This window comes from Melanotaenia boesemani, chromosome 10 (assembly GCF_017639745.1).
Source record: "Melanotaenia boesemani isolate fMelBoe1 chromosome 10, fMelBoe1.pri, whole genome shotgun sequence".
NCBI classification, from domain to species: domain Eukaryota; kingdom Metazoa; phylum Chordata; class Actinopteri; order Atheriniformes; family Melanotaeniidae; genus Melanotaenia; species Melanotaenia boesemani.
In genome coordinates this window covers 24,047,113-24,065,267 of record NC_055691.1, presented here as the reverse complement: position 1 = coordinate 24,065,267, position 18,155 = coordinate 24,047,113, and the positions used below count along the sequence as shown (strand labels likewise).

Here is an 18,155-nt window from a genome sequence, read left to right as displayed (position 1 = left end):
GGATGGTACACTTGTCTTTTAGCATCTTATAAACAAATGTGATCAGAGGTAGTTTCATATTTTCACCAATCAATGGTCAGTTAAATTAGTAGTCACATTTGCTAACATTTCTCATAGCTTTTAATCCAGTAAGTGTGAAAATGTCTCATTTAGTTAGTAATTTACAATAGCTTAATTAACAATCTTTTTATATTGTATTCAATTTTTCAAATAAGGGTAAATGTTTTCCTACAGTTTAGTCTTCCTTTTACCTACCTACCTACCTTCCTACATATATATATATATATATATATTTATTTGAAGGTTATGCTTTGGGCTTTGATTATCCTTTTGATTTAGCTCCGCCGTCTCTGGTTTTTATCATCCAATAAATCTTTGATTCAGTGCCACAACTTAATAACATTACTGTTGACTTCATGAAATGTTCACATCTACTCTTGTGTGTTTGGCCTTTTCTTGGAGTAAAACAGATGTGATGGAAAAGTTGTATAATTAGATTATTTAGTTAGTAATGTGTGGCAGAGAAATGCTTTAGCTCCGTCTGGTATTTTGATCAGATATTTTAATGTCATGTGATATCTCTGAAGATGTAACGCAGGATGTGAGGAAAATTTGTTTTACTTACCAGGAGCAGTTATAATTACAGAAATGATTATGATCTAATTGCCAAATCTAATTTGTCTGATCTTTCTTACTACTGACATTTTTACCAGTCTGTCCATCTTTCTTTAATGTGTCTCACACATTCATCACATACTGTCTTTGCTGACCTATTAGCAACACCAGAGTTGTGAAATGGTGGCACTTCATGAAAATCACAAGAAATGTTGTTTCCTTGTTAGTCATTGTTTTCTTGCTCTATTTTTGACTTTTGGTTGCTGGCTATTCTGGACTGATTTGTTTTACTGTCAATCTCCTGTCACTTCTGATTTGAATTGGAAGGTCTCATCTCTGCTTTCTGTGCCCTTGCTCATTCCTCCAAATGTTAAGATATACACAACATTCCTCCTAAAGAATCTGCTTCCTTTGCTACAGTACTATACCACAGTACCATTTTACATGTCTTTAAGATTGCTTCTTCTTATTTACTGAATATATTTATGTACAAAACATTTTGAAGAAAAATCTTGCAGCCATATCTAAAATTAAAGTATAAAAAGGCTGTTCTGACTAGGCAGTCCTTTTTGAATAAAAGCCAAATGTAATTATGATGATACAGTCCAGGCAAAACATTTATGAGATTTAAAACTAGTTTACTTCCATATATTCTTACAGAGAAGTGAAAAGATATACATCACATATACAGTATCTCACAGAAGTGAGTACACCCCTCACATTTTTGCAAATACCTTATTACATCTTTTCATGGAAAAACAGTATATAAATTAAACTTTTATATACAGAACACCAAACTATAGAAACTAAACTTTGATATTCTGTATATCAAAGTTTCTCTTCTATAGTGTTGATCCATGAAAAGATATAATAACATATTGTATGTATTTTATTTTGCTATTCCTTGTCCAAAAAAAGATTTATGCAAATTAGTTTATACTTAATGACAGAATATTTAAATATACTTAATTTGCATATTTTAAGCTGTAATAAGAAAAATAATTGTCTCAGTGTGAGTTATCAACTAAGATTTCACAATAATGTTATTTAACTTTATATATATATATATATACATTATGAACACAAAGTAAAGAAATTTGTATTTTGAGAATTACTTATTTGCTGTAGCAATGCTTCTAGGCTATAAATTTTATGCTCTTATTTCCCTTTTAAATAGCGTGATTGATAAGAAAAATGCGTTTGTGGGATGAGCAGCAGAGTTGAGAATGTGGGTTGCAACCATAATAAACTTTCAATTTTACCACTTGTTTTTAAGCTTCTTTAAATATTGGCCATTACATGTCTCACAGAGATCAAACAGGTCACACTTGACTGTGGCAGAGACCTTAAATCACACATCCTCTGTTGTTGATGAATGTGGGACGGCGGGGTCACTGTTGTGAGGAGGTTGTTGAGTCTGGCTCTCATGTGCACCACCAGCCAGTCCAATCCTCTTACAACCCCCTACTTCCTCCAGCACTCAGGCCAGACTATGAGATCAACTCGCTGTGTTCAGGTCTTATCCCTGAAGCTACAGTAGATCCTCAGCCCAGAGTCACGCCAGCAGGTATCAAACGCCACAACCAACTAGTTAACCTCTGAACAGACACTGAAGGCCTGCTTGTTGTTAAGATACATGTATTGTCATGTCCTATAATAGAATTAGATATATTTTCCCTTTTCATTTGATTGCTCATGCATCTACAATTTCATCACAGCAACAGACTAAAAATACATAAGGATTTTTAATCAAACAGTTATAGCAGTAAATTGGTTTATTTGGAAATAGATCTGCAAAATATTCAAGGACAAAAGTGCAAAGTATTTGATGACTACAACATTTCCTTTTATCTAAAAAATAGTCAAAATTGATCAGTGCTGTCATCATTTTTCTGTCTTAACACTAAAAATTAAAAAGAGTAATTGTGCCTATATAGTAATGAGTTATTGTTAGTCTCTTTATGCTCCATTACTGTTACCATGAACAAAAGAAATTCTGGCCAGGTCAAAATGTAAATATATACCTAGGTGCATTTCTTTTCTCAGCTCCTATTTAGTTCCAGGATGAAATATGGGAGTCCCTTGCTTTGACGTCATTTACACAGCATTTCCCAAGCCAAGCTGTTATTGCAGATTTTATACTGTGCTTTTTTTCCCTCATTTTTCTTGGCATCCTGTGGAAGAGCGGATGGGAAATTCTGATGTCATCAACCTTGGCGCAGCAGGACAGAGGAGCATGCAGACCCTCAGGGTGCCATGATTGGTGCCCATGTGTTTGTGCCCCGTAGATGGTGAAATAGATGGTGTGGTGCTGCCCGCCTGTGCTGCACCTGCGTCCCAGCATGCTGATTGATCAGTTTGGTCATGTGGAATGTCACCATCTGCTCCCCAGTCCCACTCACCCCTTCTTGTGTGAATGCCAATCACTGGCAGGAAGATAGTTATTTAAGCCATGTCAAATCAGGCGCATGACGACGTGCAATATGCCAGCAACACTTGAAGTGTGTGTTGCAGTCGTAGTATGCACAACAGCAAATCTAACAATAAAAGGACAACCATTCAAACTGCAAAGTGGTGCATGTTTTTCCTTTTGTGTTTAGAACAGAACATAACAAGCATTTCTGCTAAATGAGGATCTTGAACATATCTTTTTATGTGCTTGCATTTTTCATCATTCCTTCTATTTTGAGCATGCTCCTTGTTGTGTCCCCTCCATCCCCTTCGGTTGCTCTTTTTTGGCCTCTTAATGACCAACAACGTATCAGGGGGCCATCAGTAGTGACATCCTTCATTGTAAAGCTTCAGAACCAATGACATTTCAACCATGGGAAAATAAAGATATGCAAATTTGATCTCATTAACATTTGCATTACCTGTTTGAATAATCGCACTTCTGACAAGACTGCAATTAACTAAGATTGATGCAAAGTTCAGGGTTAGGGGACTGTATATATTGGGTCTTGGATCAGATTTATGTGTGTGTGTTATGAATGCTTAGTGTGTCAGATAAGAGGACTGATCACTGTCAGAAGAGAAGGTCATTCAGGAGCCAATGGTGTTTTAGGATTATTTGTCTAAAAATGAAAAAAGACAAAGAAAACTCAATTCTTTTCAATATTTCTGACATCAGTATTTGATTAATTTTCTCTTTATGACACATATTTGAATAAGATTTCAAGAGAAGTTCTTCAAGCAGACAGACCTTGAGGTCAACAAATAATTGTTCTGTTAAAGATAAAGTGACTGACCTCCTGACCCAGTTAACACTTGCATAGGTAGTCAGGATTAGACTGTGACTTTAAGGAAGCTGAGAAGACTGAAGCTCACCTTCAGACAGATTGAAAGAAGAGGACAATCACATGATTTTCACAGTTTACAGTTTCTAAATATATCACTGTGCTGCTAAAAAAACAGCTCACTGCTCTTTATTAATGTTTTTATGGCCACTTGTTTTGTACTAGAACAGTAAAATTGACATTTTAAGTTTCTAACAGAAATCATTCACATAGTCTTTGAGCTTGCATGGCATTACATGCAAACACAATGTGCTTTACATAAAAAGAACAAGAAATAAAAATCACAAATATATGCATATGTACATATTCTTTGACGTATATTTACACACACACACACACATAAGAACATTTGCACACGCATACATGAGTACAAAAATACATATAAAACCAATATAGATGGTGCATAGCAACAAAGACACAGAAGTATTAAGTATTAAGCATGTGCCAAAAGAATTCTATAAAAGCACTCAAAACACAATTCATAATTAAAAATAAATGCTTTTGTAGTTGCCACATCCACTTCTCGTACACAGTGTATGCATAAGCTTTATCAAAAAGCAAAACTTTTTTATTATCATACAAGATTATTACATTTTTATTTAATGCCAAGTCTGCACACTAGCATTAATGCTTCTTGGAATGTCCATAACATTAGCACCTAACAGTGACATTTCACACTAAAAACGTCACTGTGAAAGGGTCTGAATTATTCCAATGAGTATTATCCTACTATGTGGACTGTCTTCTTTATTTTAATTTATTTTTTTTAATTGTTTATTTTTTATGATGTGTGCAGGATTTTGTCAGCACGTGGACATTACTTGATGGATGTGTGCTTTTTCATAACAATAACTTAAATGTTTTTCACAGTATTATCCTCTCCCAAAGCAAACCAAATAGTTTTGGTACCTAAAACTTACCAAACAATCAACTAAAAGGAAATTTTGCCAAAAAAAAGTTAACTGTTGATATCTTAAGAATAAACACGGAGCAGTCAGTAATGTGTTTTAAGTTAAGACTTTGGTGTTTTGTCGGAGGGAATTATTTACCTGGATTCTTTTGAGGTTTTTGTAGAACATATGGCCTCATCAGGACATTTTAATTCTGTCCCAACTACAGCACTTTTTACTCTTATCAAGTTTGTCCAACCGGCATATGATGCATGTGACAAATTAGCTTGCAGTATTACAGACCTTCTGTTTAATCTTTTTATCTGTTTATTTGTACTCATTCAATTCAAATAATGTCTGCAGGGCAGCAGACAGTAGATTTGACCTCAAACAGGAAGATGGACTAATGTTATATGTTAGACGATTACCCAGACAGACCGAATAACCCCTGAACCCAGTCACAGGAGGAGCTTGCCACGCCACACGTGCCTACAAATGGAGACTTGATTCTATTTGTAAATGTAGGTCAGACAAGGGTGTGGTATCCACTGTTTACTGGAAACCTCTACCTGTCTAACAGGAGATTATCTTTGTGTCGTCATCATTGCTTACTGGTCCTGAGGAGGGATGTCTGGCCCTACTTGCAAATGATTTTACACTAAACATGGGATGGCACAGCAACAGGACAACCCCTGAACAACAACAACAAAACAAGTCTAACTAAACTGATGTCTTATGTCTTTCTTTGCTCTGGTGTGTTCAAGAGTTGTTTTGCTCTTGCTTGGGTGGGGATTTCCCTGAATATTACAAGTATTACTTATCTTCATTGTGCCGTTTTTCACATAAAAAAAATCACCATCAAACAACAAAAACTACAGCTAGACTGTTTATTTCATAAAAAAAGAAAAAAGGAAAAATTTCCCTAAAAACTCAAAAGCAGATTCATGATGCTTATCTTCAGGCTTGGCCATCAGTAACAGCGTCATCTCTTGGCCACCCCCCTCTCTGTCGCATGAAATGGTCCAGCCCTGATTTGCATAAGTTGTCTGCGGGTAGCTGCATGACCAGCAGGGGTAGGTTAGGAGAAAGGAGTGCATGTGGAGTATACACACATGAGTAGAGCCACGGATAGAGGAGCTGTGTGTGGACTGTATAGTAAGCTTGGAGTCTTGCACTGAACCAGACAGAGTTATGTACTGTGCTCATCCTGCCTCTGGCACAGGGAACAACTCATTGATGTACTGCTACAACATGAAACCAGTAAGTACATTTGTTTGTTTATTTTAATTTGTTTGTTTTCTGTTTATTCTCCACAGGTTGGCCTATATGGCACTGTCAGTATGTTTAGTGATAAATCATTTGCACTCATATGGTGTGTTCTCATTTGCTGTGTGTGTGCTCTAATAGATTAACACATTTACATAAGAAAGAAACATCTACACGTGCAACTTATATTGAAGTTTGAGGTTTTCACTTACATCATTTTGTCACTTGGATATATTTTTTTGTGATGCTGAAGGGGTTGTGAGAATGTTTCCCACCTTAAACACATTTGCTTTAATGCCATACTGTTTCAATTGTGTCTTAGTTTTTGTTGTGTATGAGTAAGAAACAGAAGGAGAAAGATTTGGTTTTCTAAAATGGTGTCAAGGTTGCAGCTTAGAAGAGTTATTGCAGAAGTTTTGTTTGTTTTTTTTCTTATAAACAATTAATAAGTAATTTGAATGAAAACACTTCATGCCCAAGTAAATAATCCTGCTAATTAATATGGTAATATGTCTGATATCAGTTTTTTTAGGCTAAAAAGAGAAACTCTGTTAAAATTGCCATGATGTGACTTCCTGTTTGTTCAGTACCATGTAAGCCTGGCAGCAGAAAGCATCTTGACATGAAGCAGATCGCTTCTATTTCTATTTGATTTAACCCTGCTATGTTGGAGCAGTCCCTCCACCACTGCAGCCATTATCAAAGGCAGCTTTGATCTCTGAGAAACTAACCATATCCAGACATCGTGGATCACAGAGGCAGAAAATTGGTTGCATGTGGCTGGAGTTGCCCATGGTGGAGCAAAGCGTGGGCCTTGAATAGCAAGTTGATATTTCACTTATCTTGCATCTTGATCATGCATGCATACAGAGAGAAGGGTCATGCAGCTGTTTGTTTTTTAAAAACAAATAAATAAATAAATAAATAAGACTGTATGTTTATTTTCTTTTTAGGTTAAAAAAGCTTTCTGTGGACACATAATGTCATGAGGATTGTTTGAACAGAATGATCATTTCAAGAAACTATTGATTTATTGTATTCCTATTTCTTATATGCAGCTTGAACTGCAGAAAAAAAGTCTATTATCATTTGTGATTTCATGATTGATGGATCCTAAATCAATGCTATGTTAAAAGAGGATGCCATGGTGATGGTCCCTCTCCAGCGGGGGCCAGAGAGGGCGTACTGGGGCGGGGGTGTGACCATTATTAACGGGTCGCCTGCTATGCTGATGGTAAGGAGGACAATTGGCTTTATCCTCTGCCATATGCTGCCCATGGCGGCTCAGACGGGCCCGGTGTCGACAGGAGCTCCTCTGTTTGGCCAAGCCCACAATCACCATGGGACTCATGCCAGCCAGGGTCACGGCTGTGTGTGTGTGTGTGTGTGTGTGTGTGTGTGTGTGTGTGTGTGTGTGTGTGTGTGTGTGTGTGTGTGTGTGTGTGTGTGTGTGTGTATACATACTTAAATGTGTGAGCCATGCACAAGCATACTCAAGAGAGTCTTTAATAGCCTGCTTTACAGAACTTGTCGTCCGGGTAACTGACACCCCATTGATGCTGTGCAGGGAGGTTTATTTTCATTTCCTGGGGCACATCAAAGTAATCGAGAGAGGTGCAGGTGCAGCCCAGACCTCTTAGTGTGTTTGAGTGAGCAAGCATGTGTTAGTGTGGTGTGTGTCTATATGTGCAGTTTACACATATTTGTCAATTAAAAGAAGAAGAAAAAATCTTAAGTTTAATTTTTTAACTTGTTTGCTTTTAAGAATATTTAGTTTCCCGCAGGGAAAGATTTTTTAGAGGGAGACTTAGTTCTCTGTTTGGTGTCTTTCCGAGGACAAATCACAGGAAGGTTTGAAATTCAATTTTTATTTTGGGGTGAATTGCGTCCCAGTCGTCTGAAGCCAGCCGAACCTGATCGTGATTAGCGCGGGGATTTCTCATGGTGAATGGTTCCTAAATCCGGATGAGGAGGTGCATGGATCTGCAGCTTATGGATTATCGCAATAGCTCTAAGTGTGCATCAGCTTTCTGCTTTGTTTTTATAATGCTGTTGCTTCAGCTCATGATCACAGTATTCACATGTGTCAGCCAGATAGGTTTGAGTGATGTGTAGTATGAGATTTTTGTTGCTTGCTTTAAAAATCCTTCACTATTTTATTAATCTTTTTAGGTTTATGGGCAGTCTCCCAGTACTGACACCATCAACCAGAACTCATCTTCACCCGCATCGAGCAAGACCCCCAACAATGTGTTTGCAAGCACATTCTTTGGTGAGCTCAAACCCTTCAAAATAATGATGTTTATCCATCCATTGAACACTTTCATTCTGACCTGTCATGCTGTTTGTAAGCTGGACTTTATGACAGCTACAAATACTCTGCATCAGGTTGAGGTTTTATGAAACAACCACATGACTGTACCAGTGACCTGTTTTGTCTGCTCAGGGTTATAAAGGTTCAACAATGAATTATTCAGGTGCCCTCTTTATAATCTGCGTTCCGCCAATTGTTTAAAACAATGTAAGCTAAAATGAATATCTTAAAAAAGACAGAAAAAACATTGAAAGAGTGTAGCTATGCAAGCTGCCGTGAGGCTTTTCTGTGGTGTAGTTAAATACTAAATACTAAAGTACAAACATGCCTGCCTGTAAGCACTAAATACATTTGAGTAGTTTGACTTGCTTAAAGCAAAGTGTTGGATTATCTGAAGATCTAACCTGTTGTTGGCTCAAAATAAAATGTCATAAGAAGGTCACAAGAAAAGTCTACAAATAAATTTAAAGATTGGCCAGCTGGCCCATCTTCTGACCATTTTCTTTCTAATGGTTGTCCACTAAGCGCTTTAGCTATAATTGTTTTTTACTATTTCATGCATTAGATATCTGTCCTTCGACATGACTGAAGAGAATAAAATCATAGATCGCATTATAGAAAACGGTCTCTTATTTTCCCTCTGATATTTGACTAATTGATGTCTCCATAATTTCTGTTGAACATTTTTAAACTGCGCATTAGAAAATCATGTTGGAAACTGCAATAGCTGCAAAAACCTGAGATGGGTTTAGCCTTTAAAAAATGATTTGCAATATAGCAGTTCTGTTAAAGCAATTATATAATTCACATGAATTCACAATGTATGAACTGTCAGATTTGTGACACCTAGAGAATAAATGTAACCAAAACTCTCTGAGCTAAAAGATTAATCATAATGTACTTTACCTCTCACTTATGCTCAGGGAGTTATTCATATCTTTATGTTCATTAACAGCCAAGAACAGTGTGGGATATATCGCCACCTGCTGATATCACAAAACAAACTAGTTGATTGAGGAAATAAAAAATACCACAAAGGGATGTAGGACTGCTACAAAAAGAGACAACAAGCCACAAAATACCCAAAATGCGACGCAGTCTCACACCAGAATGTAAAATGGATACAGTCGTTAGGACTATAAAATCATCATACTTTTACTTTGCATAATGTGAAACTACCATTCATGCTCAAAAATGGTAAAAAAAAAAAATCTATTAATTTTCAAGGTTTTAAAAATGTTAAATGCCAATGACTATGTAAAGCTGTGTTGTTACACAAAAATTAGATTAGGAGGTGAGGGAAAGGATGGTTGGTGGCTTTACATCACAGACCTACATGCAATCCCATTCAGCCAAATATTATATTGCAAATGGAAAATCAACAAACCATTAAGAATGAGCAACACAAATAAAAAGAAAAACTAAACTGAACAAATGCTTTTAAGCTAACAGTCTTTATTCTTTAATGAGCCAAACATGTTTTGTAAAGTTTAAATTAGTCTGTGAAACTTAGTGATAGGACTCTACTGGTTTTAGGAGCCCACTCTTCTGCTTCAGGATTTCATGGCTGGCTGTTTGAGATGCTGTGCCAGTGCAAGCCATAATATTGTTCTTCATTTCAGAGGGGATGTGCAATTCGGCTGACATCTGGAATGCCGTAAATGGCCTGAACCAGCAGGGCTATGAAGGTGCGCTGGGAGCAACTTCAACCCACCAAACACAGCCGGGGAGCTACAGCAGCCTGCAGCCAACACACAGTCACCTGGTGAGCTTACCTTCACCACCCTAGATGTTGACCTTAAGGGGATTTTTGACCCTTGTGGTTTTAACTGTGTGTATGTCAACTGTTTAGGACTTCTCTCCACATTCAGCTGTGGCTGCTGATATGAACAGGGGTCTTCCACCTATGTCCACTTTTCATCGCAACAATACAATATCACGCACTCCTTCAGTCAACACTGCAGAGAATTCAACAGGTGAGGAAATGAACTTTTTAAAAGGCCTTTTTTTATTTCTCTCTTATAATAACTCTATTTTTTAGATCATTTTTAAGTGAATGTTCTTTTTTTTCCACTCTCAGGAAGCCATGTAAATGTGTCAGGAGCATCACAGACAGGTGACACCTTGGGAAAAGCTCTGGCATCTGTGAGTATGCACCAATAGAATCCCATTAGATCAGCTCATCTATGCTCTGTTATGTTCAAACATTCAAGTCACAGCATAAAACCATAAAACCCCAGAAGCATAATGCAAAAATTCCCTGCCAGTAACAGGGCAGTGCATATTAAAGAAGTACTCTCATGCAGCAAGACTTTTTTTATTGGTTGCAGACTTGTAAAATGACCAGAATTGATGAGTTTAGTTTGGGTTATGAGAGAGCGGGTGAGCCCTAAGGGTTGTGGCGGCAGCTGTAAAAAGCCAATGCAGAAATGACAAGTTGTGCTTTTAAAATGATCCATGCCCTGGTCACACTTCTTCCGCTCCTTCTCTCTGTCAGATTTATTCACCCGATCACACCAGCAGCAGCTTCCCCTCCAGCTCGTCTACACCAGTGAGGTCTCCATCCCCACTGCCGAATGCAGCTGAGCCTGCAGGTAAACTGGAGGAATGCATACAGCTTGGTTCTGCAAGGCTTCAATACAATGTAGAATTATTTGTTAATTCCATATTTAATGCTTTTTTGGCTGTTTTCTACTCTTCAGGTACCAGCATGTGGCCCCGCAGTTCAGTTCAGGCACCAGTCTCACCACACTATGAGTCCTCACTCATATCAATGGTAAGTAGCAGCTCTTCATTTGGGTTTAGATTATCTGTGATGTCATATCAAAATTTCAGATTTTTTAGTAAATGCTTAATTTAATTAAAATAATTGTAAGAACTCTTGTAATATGCTAAAATATGAAAAGAAATCCAACAAGCACATGCCATAGAAGTGCATCTAAACAAATGATAACACATGCATAAGTGAATAACATGTGAGCAGCAGGATACGATAATGTCATACATCATGTTTACAATGTGCAACCTAAATTTTTCTTAACAATATTAAACTATTTAAGACATATTTACATATTTTGGGGATTAGGCATGTTTTAATTATAGGAAGTAGTTTGTTTTATTGGCCTTTTTTAGTTGGACTAGTTCAGGATGTTTCTAGCTACAACAACTGGGACTGGTTCCCCGAAATTTTGATGGCATGTATTGAACCTTGAATGATCTTAGTAGCTCAAACTGAGAACTAGAAATTCATTTTCCTCTGCTATGTATTTACATAAGACCATATAGGTTTGGGTTAAGGCTTGGTTTGGTGAGACTTGATGGAATAGGTTAATGATTAGACTAATATTTGACTGTATAAGTGGCCCCTGAAAAGACATGTGGACTCTCCAGTTAGCAGTTGGTTAGCTCAACATAATAGAGGGTAAGAAAAACTTTTTATAACAATCAACATGAAATTGTCTCTAAGTCTCAGTAGTCAAAACCAAAATTCAAAGAAAAAAGAAACAGTTTTGGCCATACTGTATGACTTGTACACAACTAGTCTTTCTCTAGAACAGGGGATAACTAGTTGTTTCCACCTCGGAAACCAGTGATCATCTCATCTAGGGAAGAAATTCAATAAGCCTATCACACAAAATATTAAACTTCCCATTTAAGGTTTCTTTAGAGAAAAATAGTTTAGAATTGGTGAAACAAAAAGTTGTGTATTTATGTTTCCTTGAATTTTCAGTCTCAGGTGGAGGACCGCCTGGACAGACTGGATGATGTAATCCACGTTCTGAGGAACCACGCAGTGGGGCCCACAGCTGGTCTACTCACTGACATCCATGGCCTGCTGAACCAATCCCATCATGGCCACTCAGGCTCTGCCAGCACTGTACCGCTCACCTGTCACCCTCCAGCCACGGTTAATAAACATTACTTTGAAGTATTTAAAGCAGGGGAGGGCTCTGTGCATGGAAATTCCATGTTGAGTGCTGCCAGTATTTAGTTTCAAGAATTTTCCGTCGGCTATGTCTGCATGTTTTCCTCATGTAAAGGTTGTTGTCCTTGAAATAGGAAACTGAGCACAATGGGAGAGCACTGTAATGTGTCGCCCTTGTATGGAAAACGTACAGTATGTGCAGACTCTAATTCCATTGTAGGGTGATGGGGATGGCAGCATTGTGAACTCTTGTTCCAACATGTTTTCTTCCCAGCAGACCCAGGGATTTTAGCACAGCTGCAGTGGAAGTTCACAGAATTTCAGGGGAAAGGAGTTTTTAGTTTAATCCTTTGGGAGAGGGGGTATTAAATTCTCCCACTTTTTTTTTTTCAAATGATGTGTCAGATAGAAATGGATCATTCCTGAAGAGAATTAGGGGTATGTTTAGGGAGTATGTAGTAGTTTTAAGAGAAGGATTAAGATTGTCTGAGATTAAATTAATTCTGCAGAGCTAGAGATCTACTCAGGGTTACTTTGGAAATGAGTGGGCAGATGTTGGTTTTGTGAATTATGTGTCAGTGGTTGGATATTGTAAGTGAATGACTGTCTTAGAAAGATTTTATGGAGCCATAAGATTGTTAACACTCAACATTTAGAGGATTTTCATCAGCTAAATACTCCATCATGCACACGTTTATCTCATCTGGTTCTCATCTGGTTCTTTGTGTGTCATAAAGGTTGAAGCTGTCACAATGAACAGCAACCACTCAGCCCTCCAGAGCCGCACACAAAATGGCCACCCATACCCACCCAGACAGAGGACTACACTTCAGTCTATTCAAGGAGGAGGAGGAGGTAGCGGCGAGTTTTCCTCTCATTTATCAACTGCTGGGTTCATACATTTGGCCTTGTTTGTCTGCACTTTTGAAACTTTTTTTGTTATTATTATTTTAAAAAATTCAATATTTTGTGTGATCTCCTGCAGGTGGTTTAGCACTTCAGAGTAATCTGGAGCTGAAGATGGAAGGCAGGGAAAGGGAAGAGATGATGTACACCAATCATGGCCACAGCTCAGACAGCCCGAGATCAGATGAGGAAAGTGAGCTCAAAACACATGGAGAAAACAGTGCAAGAAACAGGTAAACACGCTGCGATCTCTAAGTATAAAGCAGAAAATCAACCTTTAAATGACGAGTAACAACCTGCAGCAGATAAACAAGGCACATAGAAATCACTATAACCCATTAATAAAACAAAGTTAACATAAATTACACTTTTTCAAAGTCCCCTCAGTAAAAAACAAGAAGATCCATCTTGGGTCTGACTCATTTAAAATACTCCCAGACCTCCTGCTGTGGAGGACAGCTGTGTCTGGGGGAGTTGGATGGGCCCTGCCTCTCATTTTTCTTCATGTTGCATTGAGCTGCGCAGTCAATTGCATGCAGAAAAAAGACCTATAAGAACAGCTGCCATGGTTTTCCTTTTCACGCAAAAGGCATCAATGATAGAAAAGTTTAACTCTTTAAAGCCTGAACCAAGAGATAATTGGCAAAAAATTCACTTTCTTTTCATTTGTAGCCTTAATTTGGCATTTTAACAAAATGAAACAAATAAATAAATAAATACAATTGCATACATACACCATTTTTTTACCGTTTAACATGTCATGTGTTATATGTGATATAAGATATAAGATTTCTTGTCATGCAAAAGATAGCCACAAGTATCGGATTGTATACAGCAGGGTTTTTAACAAGTTTTGTCCATGAAGTGATGCAATAGAGTTAAAAAAAAACAGAAAATGAACAGAGTAAGTCATTCTACAGAGGGATATCATCCATCAACAGTCATCAAGAGTAAAACATAGTTTGTTTCTGTTATTATTTATATTTTTACACAGTTTGATATGTGATATGTTCAACTTTTATATCAGTTATCATCTAACTATATTAAACCAGAGTCTTATTATTGATTTTTGTGGGCATTTATTGCATTATTAATGCGTTTTGAAAACTCCAAAATTTAGTATTAAAAAAACAAACATAAAAAAAACAAAAAAAACAAAAAAAAACAAAAACAGAAATCCTACTTGGTTCAATTCCCACTTATTGTTCATAATTAAACATCAGCCTAGAGACTGAGTTGAGACTGAGATTGTTAGGATGGATAAAATGCCAAAAAATAGCCCCATTTATTAACAGCAAGTGAGGGTTTAATGTTGGTTTCTGCCATGAAACGTGGTTTGAAATAGTGTTAGATGAGAGTCACAGATTATAGTGCAGAGCCCGGTTTCTCTATTTTCGAGGTCAGTTGAGGACAAATCTCTTTTATGACATCTGCCCTGATATCTGAGTGCATGTTTTCAATTTATTTCAGTGATATCTGCAGTGACATATTAACTGTCAGCAATGATTCTCTATTGAGTTTATTTAGTCTTTAAATGACAAAATAATAATAATAAATAAAAAACAGAAGAAAATAAGATGGTCATTAAAATGTGACCATAAAATGATTAAATATGGGTAATCTAAATGAGGTTGTAAAAGTAAATCTTCTAATGGTACTGATTGTTGAGCTGTGGTCACTCTTTCACAGAACAAATCAGATTTTATCAGATGACCTCAGGAGACCAAATATACTGTAATGTTGACTCATTGACCAGCAGAGGGCAGATAACTCCACAGAATAACTTGGTATAACTAACTAACACAACTCTCTTTCTCTATTTCTAAGTTGCATTTTGTTCAACTTGCATATGAGGTTTAGCTGCATCAGTTATTTACTCATGTCTTGCTTTAGTATCCATGAGGACGAGGATCTGAGCCCAGAACAGAAGGCTGAGCGTGAGCGAGAGAGGAGGATGGCCAACAATGCTCGTGAGCGTCTGCGTGTGCGGGACATCAACGAGGCCTTCAAGGAACTGGGTCACATGTGTCAGCTGCACCTGAAGAGCGAGAAGCCGCAGACCAAACTGCTGGTGCTGCACCAGGCCGTGGCTGTGATCCTCAGCCTGGAGCAACAAGTCAGAGGTCAGTGGGCAGGCGGTGCAGCGCGCCCTGCTCTCTCATGTTTAATCATGTGATATCTACTTGTGCAAATATTAGTTTCTCTGTTTTATTTCTGAAGTATTTAATTTAGACAAATCGGTTAATTGTTGCATCCCACAGAGAGGAATCTGAACCCCAAGGCGGCGTGTCTGCGAAGACGAGAGGAAGAAAAGGTGTCTGCCGTCATGACAGATCCACAGTCTGTGCATCTTGCTTTTCATCCAAGTCTGACAGACCCAGCAAACCCCATGGGCCACCTCTGAGCACCTGATACCCACAACTTAAAGATTATCATCAAGTATTAAACTCCTACTGCTTCATATCAGTGATCAGTTTAAATCATAACCCAAACTAAAACATGCATTACAGGAAAACTTTGACAAACAAAAATGCTGTCAAACCGTAATGACTTCTAGTAGTTCAATTCCAAATATAGTCAGAATTTAGTAGGTTATGTTCAAAGAGAAGTCTTTATTTTTCTTTTTTGTTATAATGACTGTCATTATTTCCTATATGCTGTTTCTTTGATGTTCAGATGTTGCGTAAAGAACATCCCAGAACCATCCAGCTGTGTTGGATGTCCAGCGTTCCCTGTGAATTGAACCAGTACAGAGAGCTCACCTGCTCTGATTAGAAAGAGTGATGCCATTGAACAATCATCTCCTTGCTTCCCAAAATGGACTTTTTAACTTGTGCCTGAATTTTACTTGTAGCAGACAAATGCATTGTAAACTGCAGATGTTTTGTACATATTTTGTATATTTATTGGTGATCTTTCTGTTGCAATATACCAGAACGGATAAACTCTGGTTGCTGACATGATTTCATCTGCAGCCTAAATTTGTCAGAATCAGACAGGTTTGTGACCAACATGTCCAGCGTATCACTATTTACCACATACACTTTCCGCTGAGCTCAGAGGAGTGATATTTTCACATATGTGTTTTCAGACAACATTTAGTTTGTCTCCTGGTGTGTGTGTGCGGGTGTGTGTGAGCCATCATGTGTGAATGTTGCAGGGGTTTGAGCATTCTGTGAATGAACAGATCTCCAAGAATGAACTTGTGGCCATCCTCTGTTGTATGTAAATCTGTTATATACAGTATATTTGTGTTATTGCACTGTTAACAGGACTACATGTACAGAAACACTGGTGGACAAATTCCTCTTTTTCTCAGTGTATATTGCTCTTTGGATGTAGTCTAACTCTTTGCATTGCATGTTCGAGTTTTTATTAGACCATTAATTTTTTTAAGTCATAAGTTATCTTTTATACACATATTTCGAGCTTACTAATGTCTTTAGTTGCTTTTGTTAATGAATTTACACAGGGACACTGTTTTTGTGCAGTTTACTAGATGTAGCCTCATTTTATGCTCTGAGCAGTACAGCATTGCAGAATATGGATGTTTGCATATCACACTGCTGAATATGATAATAATAATGTTAAATACTCCTATCATTACATGTACAGTATGTGTACAGTTTGAGGTAGCTTGCAGGGTGTGTCAATATAACATTTTACCAATAAATGTCTTTTTTTTTTCAAATGACTGGAGTCTCTGTGTTCTACAACGTATACAACATATAGAGAGGTTTGCTGGGCTTACATTACACTGTTAAGATGGTTACAGTCATTACATCGCATCCTAAAATGAGGTAAATACAATTTTAAATTATTATTACAAAAACTAAGTCAAAATTTAGACACAGTGCCTAAAAACCTAAGTAGATTCCATTTTTCAGTATTTTGTAGAACAGTCTTTCATTGTGGTGTTGATACACTGTTTTTTGCCACATAAATCAACCATCTCCCATTTTAGTTCTGTCTAAAGTAAATTGTCCCAGAAGTCTTTGTTAGTTTGTTCAAATGCATCTTTCAAACATTTTTTACTCTTTTTAGAGAGGAAAAAGTTTTTTCTAGCTACCCTACCAAACAGGACATAATTCTTCAGTTTCTAATTCTTTAAATTTTAATATTTACCACAGAGGCATTTAGAGTTTGAGATGTATCTTGTGGTTGTTTTGTAATTTCTCTGAGCGTTGGCTGACCCTGAGGTACACTTGCAGCACTCCTAGAGAGATTGGCAACTTTGCTGAATGTTTTCTTCTAATATTTCTTAATGCAGAATGATGGAATACATAATATTTGAAAATGACCTTTTTACCCTCCCTTGACTGATGAACAGCAGCAGTTACTTCTCTAAGATCATTGCAGATGTTTTTTTTGTATTAAAACACACCTGACTGTCCCATATCAGCAGAATACTAAAACATGTTTTCATAGATGTGCTCACACCTGCTAATGATCATTTAATTAATTATGTTTGATTAGTAAAATACCATTTATCTTCATAATTCCTAGGAAACACTGAGGGCCTCATTAGACCTTTAGACATTGCTTCTGCATTTTGGTAAAATTTTTGTTAAAAAGATGATGACATATTTTAATATATTGTGCTTTCTTTCCTCTGAAGTTACCCTTCCTCAGAAACAAATGATCTTGTGTTCTGATAGTATTTCAATAAAAGAAGATGTACTTTCTTTTTAGTATGACTGTATCTTACGCCACCTTAAATTTGAGATAATCATCATATGTGTGAGAGTTTTCAAAGAAATATGAGGCAACAAGTAGTTGTACGGTTAAAAACGACACAAAAACTAATCTAATTTCTTTACATCCAGTTTATTCACATAACATAAAATGGCTATATCTAAAACTTTTAAAAGTTAATTATGATTCAGAAGGATGCAATCTGAACATAAAGCACAAGTATGCTTCCCCTGAAGTTATGTTTAATG

At 37.1% G+C, this 18,155-nt stretch overlaps 1 protein-coding gene across 2 annotated transcripts; it reads left to right on the top strand.

Annotated features, from left to right (window-relative positions):
- Nucleotides 1-5,892: 5,892 nt before the first annotated feature.
- LOC121646861 (transcription factor 12-like) lies at nt 5,893-16,880 on the top strand. Of its 2 annotated transcripts, none has more exons than XM_041995933.1 (12): nt 5,893-6,061; nt 8,240-8,339; nt 10,004-10,146; nt 10,234-10,357; nt 10,462-10,526; nt 10,879-10,975; nt 11,084-11,157; nt 12,112-12,288; nt 13,044-13,161; nt 13,292-13,445; nt 15,106-15,335; nt 15,474-16,880. In XM_041995933.1, the coding sequence occupies exons 1-12, from the start codon at nt 5,993-5,995 to the stop codon at nt 15,614-15,616; spliced, it is 1,494 nt and encodes a 497-aa protein (XP_041851867.1). In that variant the 5' UTR covers nt 5,893-5,992; the 3' UTR covers nt 15,617-16,880. The 2 variants fall into 2 exon arrangements, with proteins under 2 accessions (XP_041851867.1, XP_041851866.1); XM_041995932.1 differs by having other exon boundaries at nt 13,044-13,167.
- The last annotated feature ends 1,275 nt before the right edge of the window (nt 16,881-18,155 follow it).